Here is a 9,735-nt window from a genome sequence, read left to right as displayed (position 1 = left end):
GTATAGTATGACAAAAAACGTCATAATATAGTAAGGCATAAAAATGTCAAAAAACGTCATAGTATAGTAAGGCATAAAAACGTCATAGTATAGTATGATAAAAAAAGGTCATAGTATAGTAAGGCATAAAAATGTGAAAAAACGTCATAGTATAGTAAGACATAAAAATGTGAAAAAAACATCATAGTATAGTAAGGCATAAAAATGTGAAAAAAACGTCATAGTATAGTAAGGCATAAAAACGTCATGGTATATTATGACAAACAACGTCATAATATAGTAAGGCGTAAAAAAGTCAAAAAACGTCATAGTATAGTAAGGCATAAAAATGTGGAAAAAAATGTCATAGTATAGTAAGGCATAAAAACGTCACGGTATAGTATGACAAAAAACGTCATAATATAGTAAGGCATAAAAAAGTCAAAAAACGTCATAGTATTGTAAGGCATAAAAATGTGGAAAAAACGTCATAGTATAGTATGACAAAAAACGTCATAGTATAGTAAGGCATAAAAATGTGGAAAAAACGTCATAGTATAGTAAGGCATAAAAATGTGGAAAAAACTTCATAGTATAGTAAGGCATAAAAACATCATAGTATGTCTTAGTATAGTAAGGCATAAAAATGTCATAGTAGAGTATGTCAAAAAACGTCATAATATAGTAAGGCTTAAAAACGTCAAAATATGTCAAAATACGTCATAGAATTGTAAGTCATATAACGTCATTGTATAGCAAGGCATAAATTGTCAAAAAATGTCATAATATAGTCAGGCATAAAAACGTCAAAATACTTCATAGTATAGCAAGGCGTAAAATGTAATGAATAGTCATAGTGAGTGTTACGTTCCCTGTGAGAATCCAGGGGAAGGGGGAAGTTACAATGATGCAATATGTAAACCTGGCAAAACTAAAAGATACAGGGACACAGATTCAGACAAAAAGTCAGATTTTATTCACACACAAAAGAAAACTACAACGAAAACCAGACAGTAGAGCACTGGGTAACACAAAGTAACAATAACAGAACTAACTAACAACAATCACCAAACAAAAAGGTAGAATATCAATAGTGACAATCTCTACAGCTCTGCACAGCTCTCTCACAAGGAAACAAATGGACCATTCGGCCTCCCCACCCTGCCTTTCAACTCTGGCTCCCGATTGGGAATTGGGGACAGCTGTGCCGATTCACCTGTTAGAGAAAAGGGGAGGGCAGAGGGTACACCAGCACGCAAAGCACAACACCACGGTATGTAAAAGTGAGTCTTAAAAAAAGTCATAATAGTAAGTCATAAAACAGTCATAGTATAGTAAGGCATAAAAAGTCACAATATAGTAAGGCATAAAAATGTATATTATAGTATGGCATGAAAACGTCATTAAAAGTCAAGGCATAAAAATGTCATAAAAAAGTCACAATAGTAAGTCATAAAACAGTCATATTACAGTAAGGCATAAAAAAAGTCACAGTATAGTAAGGCATAAAAATGTCATAAAAAAGTCATAGTATTGTAAGGCATAAAAACATCATATTACAGTAAGGCATAAAAAAGTCATATTATAGTAAGGCATAAAAAATCAGTATAGTAAGGCACAAAAACATCATAGTTATAGTAAGGCATAAAAACGTCATAAAAACATTATAGTATAGTAAGGCATAAAAACATCATAGTACAATATGGCATAAAAAGCCATAGTATAGTAAGGCATACAAACATCATAAAAACACCATAGTACAGTAAGGCATAAAAACATTATAGTAAAGTAAGGCATAAAAACATCATAAAAACATCATAGTATAGTAAGGCATAAAAACATCATAGTATAGTAAGGCTAAAAACATTATAGTATAGTAAGGCATAAAAACATCATAAAAACATCATCGTATAGTAAGGCATAAAAACATTATAGTATAATAAGGAATAAAAACGTCAAAAAAGTCATAGTATAGTAAGGCATAAAAACATCATAGTACAGTAAGGCATAAAAAAGTCATAGTATAGTAAGGCATAAAAACATCATAGTACAGTAAGGCATAAATACATCATAGTACAGTAAGGCATAAAAAAGTCATAGTATAGTAAGGCATAAAAACATCATAGTACAGTAAGGCATAAATACATCATAGTACAGTAAGGCATAAAAAAGTCGTAGTATAGTAAGTCATAAAAACATCAAAGTAGATTAAGGCAAAAAAAAGTCATAGTATGGTAGGGCATAAAAACCCCACAGTATAGCAAGGCGTAAAAGTCTATTAATTAGTTAACTATATGCGTTTCACATTCAACTGTTTTGTCCCTCCGCGAGAGCCATACTTTCTGCAGTTACGTCATCCTCCTGCGACTTGTCATACATCACATGGTCACAACACAACATTTTACTCACCGGTATCTGATCAGGTACGTTCACTTATTGTTCGTGTTAATCAGTGGATGCTCTACCAGTGATGTTTGTTTCAGTAGCGGCTCATTAACAGAACAACAGGTAACGATATTAAGTGTTTTAGCGCCTGTTGTTGTGACTGGACCAACGTGGTGAAAGCAGAATAAATGTCCACGGGGCTAAATCAGAGTTGACTGTAGTTTTCAAGAAAATAAGGAGCAACAAACAAAAAAAACGGGGTCAGTTTGTCACATATAAACAGTGGAGGAGGAAAGATTCAGATGTAAAAGTACTCATACAAAACTGTAAGTGCTCCAGTACAAGTAAAAATCCTCCTTGAAAATGTTAATTAAGATAAAAGTGAAAAACGAAGAGTTGCTTAAAGTATTGTTACTTTTAAACATTACTATTACGTTGATTTGACAGTGAAATTCAACTCCTGCAGCAAATTCTTCAAGTACTATTGTGTATTTCACGGACTTAACAAATAGAAAAAAGTAATTTATACAGTGACTGTGACACGTAGAAAAGTCAGTCAACAAACTACAGCCTCCAGAATGATCACATTTGAATCATCACCTCTCTAAGACAATTTCAATTCAAATAGAACATTAATTAAATGTAGTACCACCTCTCTGCAACAGCTGTAACATTAAAGTGATGCACATGTACACATTAATGCATCAGTCATTAAAATCCAATATTATAATACATATTCTTAAATGGACCATTCTGCATAAGGAGTACTTTTACTTGTGATACTTCAAGTATATTTGGATGCTAATACTTTTGCTTAAGTGAAATTATAAATGCACGACTTCTACTAGATTATTTCTGCTCTGTAGTATTGATACTTTTATTTACATAAAAGAGGCGAGTGTTTCCTCCACCACTGTCTCTAAAATATATCAGATGTATATAATTAAGAAGTTCCCAACAAGCTTAAATGAACTGATTATAGATATAATCAATAATATTTTTCTTTTCCTTTAGTTTCAGGTGTTCTGCTCCTTCTTCATCCCTAGAGGACAGCTGTTCTCCTCCTCCTCCTCCTCCTCCTCCTCGTCCTCCTCGTCTTCCTCTCCTCCGCCAGCCATGAGTGACAGTGACGACGATGTTCCCACACTGTCAGCTCACACTCTGGCCGCTCTGCAGGAGTTTTACAAGGAGACCAGCACCGGTCCGGCTCACAGCACGACCCCGTCAGACCAGTTTGCTGTGGGGGCAGTGGAGGAGGACTGGGTGAGTTTAATGGATTTAGGACAAGACGACAGAAAAGCTGATTCTCCATGTGTGTGTCTCTAGTGATGAAGTAAAAAGGAGAGGCTATATTGTATTACTGGTAAATGTAATGTTGTCATTATGTGCAGTAGCAACAGACTCCACTGTACAGCTTCAGCTAATGTTTCATTATCAGTTATTTCAATCAATTATTTTGTCAATTAAATGTTGAAATAAACTAACAGTGTGTGTGTGTGTACGTACATACCAGCGGATGAGTCAGTTCTGGTACAGTGATGAAACAGCAACGCAGTTAGCAGAGGAGGTCATACGTGAAGCTGGAGAGGGAGGCAGGTAAAACCACACACACACACACACACACACACACACACACACACACACACACACACAAAGAAAAAGATCTGAGTGCTTCTTCCACAACTGCTTTTAAGTGTCTTAATGTTTGTTTTGACTCCCAGGATAGCGTGTGTGAGTGCGCCCAGTGTGTACCAGAAGCTGAAGCAGGGTGTGGTGGACGGTTCAGACCGGGTGTCTGCTGTCGTGTTGGAGTACGACCGCCGCTTCGCCGCTTACGGAGACGACTTCATCTTCTACGATTACAACGAGCCGCTGTCTTTTCCCGCCAACGTGGCTCCTCAGAGCTTTGACATCGTCCTCGCCGACCCACCCTACCTGTCCGAGGAGTGTCTGAGCAAAGTGGCCAAAACCATCAAGCACCTGAGTAAAGGCAAAGTGCTGCTGTGCACAGGTGAGAGGAGGAACGGCTCTGGTGTTGGCACATGACTCCAGTCTGTGCCTCTCATGTGTCATTCATTTATCCAGTCACAGAGATCAGCATCTGTTGTTCTGACAGAGAAATACCTGGTGGTCTCTTCACAACCGTCGCTCTGTAACATTTACTACAGTTTTGGATGTATTTCCAGGATCCTGAAAGACTCTGTCCGTTGGATAAAAATATTCAATCTGCTGCATGACACAAAAGATTTATCTGTTTCCAGTTGCAACCAGGGCTGTAATGTCGTTTATTTTCTTGATTGACCATTTGTCTATAAAATGTCATTAAATAGGGAAACATGCAAGTTAAAATTTCCATACCACTCATCTTATATTTTGCTTTTTAGTAGTGTCTAGTACGATTTTTTAAAGACCAAGTTTGAGCCAGAGTCTGTGCAGTCATCAAGGTCCCGCCCATACATCCACCTGACCCAATCATGAGTCAATCACAGCTGTCAATCATAATGTCAAACCTCCTCTTTATAGCATCAGATAATTCATTAAAACCAAACTTATCAGAAGAATGTACTGCAGCCAGCCACCAGGGGGCGATCTGGATGTTTTAGCTTCACTTTTTGGGGAGCTGTCATGTCGTCCATCTTTATACCCTGTACAGTCTCTGGTACCAATATAGAAACTGATCTCTAATTCCCTTATGTTTCAGGTGTTCTGTTGTTTTATTTGTTTATTTATTATCTATTTATCTGACACCTGCCAGTAAATCAGAAGTGTTGTATGAAAAGATAACGAATGACAATATAATAATTAAAAATACTTTGCATTAGTAAATGTTTAAAATGTCCTTATATCTGCTTACAGCTACATTATACTGTGTGCAACAGATTTTGTTCTAAGAAAAATGAGACAATGCAGTTCTACACTTTAAACTAATATCACACCTATATTTCTATTTATTCCTGTTATTTGAGCAGCATTTTTACATCAGGTGTTTGTGTCCCGTCTGTTCTGCAGGAGCCATCATGGAGAAGCTGGCCACAGAGCTCCTGGATGTAAAGAAGTGCAGCTTCCTGCCGAAACACAACAGAAACTTGTCCAATGAGTTCCGCTGTTTCGTCAACTACCCGTCTCGCCTGCTGTCCTGCTGAGGAGCAGAACCTCCGTCTGATCAGAGCAGGAGCAGCAGCACCCTGATGGAGCGAGGACATCACACATGACATTTTACAGCTGTGGTAAACGCTCAACAGTTACAAATGAACTTGGACTTGTGGAGCGAGAAAGTCTCTTGACTCAAATACAGCTTGTTTACTGGCTAGTAATTTAATAACATGCTGACGTTTCAATCCATGGAAAATTAATGGACATCAATTTTGGTTAATAGAGCACTATAAGTCTGTAATTAAGCAAAAATGCTAAATATTTGGTGCTTTCAGCTTCTCTAATGTGAGGTTTTGCTGCTTTTCTCTGTTTTATTTCATTGCAAATTAAATATCTCTGTTTTGGGAGCAATTTGAAGACGTCACCTCGGGCTCTGGGAACTTGTGAGAGGCATGTTTCACTACTTTCAGACATTTTGATTATTTTAATACGACCCATCCAATTAAAGGAAGATCAGTTTACTCACTGTGTGGAGTACAGCCCCATGTTACCTTGGGCACGACTTCTGGTTATTCCTTTCACTGAACTGGCAGAAATCCTGTGTGACTTGGTTCAGGTGTGACTCGTCTCTCCTCCCACCCAGTAAATAAACTGGCATCACTACCAAGTGGAACGAACGACCAACAGAAAGCTCATGAGAATTGAAGGAGATGTGTTGAGAGTGTGTGACCAAAGAAAGCTCCTCGCTCCTGCAGAGACTGAACCTTATTACATGTGTCACTTGATTTCTCATCAGAGGAGAGAAGCACCAGCCGCTCAGTGTTTAACAAGAAGAAAGAAGAATACATTTAAAAAAGTGAAAAGATAATCGTAGACGTTTATTTTCTTAACCAGTGTAATGATGTGATGATGATGACACCGGCTGAGGGATTTACTGCTGTTCAACAAAAATCCTGAAAATGCAAAAATGAAACTGGGAAACAAACAAGTGCTAAATTCTTTGTTGTGCTGTTGCTTTGAGAGAAACTTCCTCTCTGCAAACCGAGGAACTCAATGTCCAGAAATGTCACCAACAGCTGCTAAATTAATTCAGTGATTCTTGAGAAATGGGACAAAAGCGGTTTTAATTGGAATGAATTGAATATAGACTGAGAGACAAAATAATATTAATTTAGTAAAGGTCAATGTTTAGATTGAAATAAGTGATTATGTTATAATGGAACAAAATCTTCTTTAAGATCAACAGTCAACTGGCTTTTGTTTTTAAAATATGAAATTAGGTTGTGGACATGTTGGTTTTTGGTACAATGTTGACATTTAATCATATAATTCAAAATAAAATGGGAAGGTGTCCGAGTAACATCCACTGCTTACTTTTATAATTTAGATTATTTTAGTTTCATGTCGAAATGTTTATGTGCATGACACGTTTAGTCCCAGTTCATAAGAATGACTGAATTAAAAATGACCGTTACAATCATCTTGAATATTTGTTGTTTTAATGACTGAATGAAAGCTGTTCTTTAAGTGTGTCAGTGTTTCCGGTTTCTCCAGGTGCAGTTCTTTTTAACATCAGTAGGTGGCAGCATTGATCAGATCATTGACGATAATGAGGAATTTTATTCCATCTGTCAATATTTGTGTTTAATTTAATTGTTGGACCACCCAATTTACAAATAAAAGTATTCTCATTCATTTCTAGCGGTATCTGGTCACAGTAGTCATACAGCTAGTTCTGATTGAATGGGCAAAGGTTTTGATCAGATTTCTGCCTCCACCCAAATGCCATTTTGTCTGTGGTGCAGAAATGTCACAGGTGAATTTCTTCAAACCTGCACAAATCAACACAAAATGATCTGCATGACTCCGTACCAGATGTGAATATATTTTCTGTACTTTGGCTGAACCAACTCTTCAACTCTCACATTGTACTTCAGAGGCCTTTTAGGCCTATTCTCTCCAGTCCAGCCAATACAACAGGTGCAGATTGAGTTTGCTGTACTTAATGTATCTGGACATCTTTGTCAAGTCCAGGTCTCTTCCAAGTTTCAGTCCGAAGCCAGGTCAAATCAAGGCAGGAATGAATGTGGATTAAATAATGTCTCCGTTTCTTTCCAGATGTAAAAACATTTCAGGAGTTTATCAAGGACCAACAGTAAACAGGATGTAAATCAAATCTTCTCTTATCCAAAATATTCAGTGTGCTCCGGTTCAGGGACTGTTACAGGTGTTTCTGCCTTGCAGGTATTATCATTACATCTACATTATTTTACATTTTTTTGTGCCAGTGGAAGAAAAATAAACCAACAAACTGGACCCGGTGTAGAAAAACTCATCTGGAGTCCAACAGCTCTGCTTCCTTCACACTTTCTTGCGTGCAGACCTGAGCCGTCCGGCTTTGGGCTCTGCTCTCTCCAGGCTCTGGTTGCTGTTGCGGCCGTCGCGCTCTTTCTCCAGCAGCGGCACACAGGTGCATCCCACGGCCACGGAGACGTAGATCTCCGTGTAGGAGTGGCGGCCGCCGATGCAGGAGCCCGTTCTCTTCAGGATCACAGAGGGAGCGTAGACCGGCGTGCTGCGGTACCGGTCACTCTCCTCACCGTACGGCCCGACCAGGCAGCCTTTACACAGGCAGTAAGCCTCCGGGATGTAGCGGGGATACCTGGTCGGCTGGTACGAGATCCTGCAAAGATGAATAAGATGAATTCAACAGATGCATTAGTTTGTATTCTTTAAGCTCGTTGATGCCATAATTACAGGTCAAGCACATGTGAACACAAAGTGATGTTTTGACTTCTGAGGTCCGTCACTCATAAAGCTGAGGAGGCTTTTCAAAATGACCTGGAAGTGTTGAATTAAGAAGACTGTTATTAATAATAACAACACACATATTTAAGTATCCACAGGTGAACAAGTCATGGAAACATGTTCGTGACAAAATAGCATACGGTGAAAGTTTTGTTGAATGATTGGAAAATAAATCTAAACATTTTATTTTTATATTTATAATGAAATCCAAGTAGTTTTTTAATGCAAATAGATGACTTTGCATTCATTTAGCCTAAGTATTGATAATTAATTTCATCACTACTCAAAAAACTAACATCCTTACACATAATGTAAAATACTATTCGCTATGTTCCACCTGCTCTCACCTGTAGGCCCAGGGGGAGATGCTGAGCAGGTTGACCGGGAGGCGGGTCTTGCTGTCGGTCGGGGCCCGTGCAGTGGTTGGGCAGGTCAGGTTCAGTTTGTCCTGCGGCTCCAGCTCCAGGGCGTGATGGAAAGCGCTCATCACTCCGACCGAGAGCCGGCCGAACATCTGCTCCAAGATCTCCTCCGGCAGGTCCAGGCAAGACCGGGTCCTGGTGGCCTTCTTTCGTATCCGGCTCGCCCCGGCCGGCCAGCCCAGCAGAAACACAGCCAGGTGCAGCAGCAGCAGGAAGAGGACGCGGAACCGACGCGGCATCTCTGTGCGCTTCTCGGTGCGGTGTTGCGCGGAAATGCGTATCTACTGAAAACGGTTTCCCTGCGCGCTGTCCTCGCCTGTCTTAATAAATGACAAGTAGGTTATCAAAACACAAGTGACCTTTGTTAATGAGGCGGATTTTTAGCGTGAACAGGTTAGTTTCCTCTGTTATAGTCCAGTGAAATGTTGGAAGCTGTAAAGCTGTAAATCCAGCGGCAGGAAAACGGTCCACAGTCCTGGCGTGGAAACCGAGGAGCAGGCGCGCCGCCAGGGAAACATTTTGGCACCACACGTCCACGGTGTCGCCAGGAGTAATAGATGCCTTAGAATCAGGAATTATTACCGCGTTGGGAGTTTTACACCTGCTGCTCTCTGTTTAAGAGGAGACAATGCCACCAAGAGCGTTTTCCTGTTGCTTCTCTCCAGCGATGTGTGCGTAAAATCCGATGGAGGCGTTTGCGCGCGCAAGAACAGTGTGATCCAGCATCCAGAACAACTCTGAGTCACACTGATGTGCTAGATAAAGCCCCGTCCTAAACCTCTAGCCCCGGTAATGACAGAGCCTTTCCTTCATGGGAGCAGCTCCTGACTGGAGAGGGAAGTCCAGACTTGTTGGCTGCATGCGCTCTGCTGCTGGATCCTGGCGTCACACCACAGTCTACTTCACTTTAAGATAAACTGGATCCAGCTATGTCCAACCTCTTATGTCAGCTCTGGTGTCATACAGAAATGTTAAACTCCAATCACAAATTGATAGAAATCATATTTAACAAATGGAAAACACATTTTTGTGTTTCTTTTTGTATTTC

At 39.5% G+C, this 9,735-nt stretch overlaps 2 protein-coding genes across 2 annotated transcripts; one reads left to right on the top strand and one right to left on the bottom strand.

Annotated features, from left to right (window-relative positions):
* Positions 1 to 2,362: 2,362 nt before the first annotated feature.
* eef1akmt1 (EEF1A lysine methyltransferase 1) lies at positions 2,363 to 7,150 on the top strand. Its single transcript, XM_022740334.1, has 5 exons — positions 2,363 to 2,402; positions 3,379 to 3,627; positions 3,878 to 3,960; positions 4,086 to 4,375; positions 5,374 to 7,150. The coding sequence occupies exons 2-5, from the start codon at positions 3,481 to 3,483 to the stop codon at positions 5,505 to 5,507; spliced, it is 654 nt and encodes a 217-aa protein (XP_022596055.1). The 5' UTR covers positions 2,363 to 2,402; positions 3,379 to 3,480; the 3' UTR covers positions 5,508 to 7,150.
* il17d (interleukin 17D) lies at positions 6,315 to 9,553 on the bottom strand. The gene is made up of 2 exons (XM_022740335.1): positions 8,613 to 9,553; positions 6,315 to 8,140 (listed from the first exon to the last, which is right to left on the bottom strand). The coding sequence occupies exons 1-2, from the start codon at positions 8,924 to 8,926 to the stop codon at positions 7,819 to 7,821; spliced, it is 636 nt and encodes a 211-aa protein (XP_022596056.1). The 5' UTR covers positions 8,927 to 9,553; the 3' UTR covers positions 6,315 to 7,818.
* Between the last annotated feature and the right edge of the window lie 182 nt (positions 9,554 to 9,735).

Source organism: Seriola dumerili, unplaced genomic scaffold, assembly GCF_002260705.1.
Source record: "Seriola dumerili isolate Sdu_G_001 unplaced genomic scaffold, Sdu_1.0 BDQW01000052.1, whole genome shotgun sequence".
Taxonomy (NCBI): domain Eukaryota; kingdom Metazoa; phylum Chordata; class Actinopteri; order Carangiformes; family Carangidae; genus Seriola; species Seriola dumerili.
This window is presented reverse-complemented; position numbering and strand designations above follow the sequence as displayed.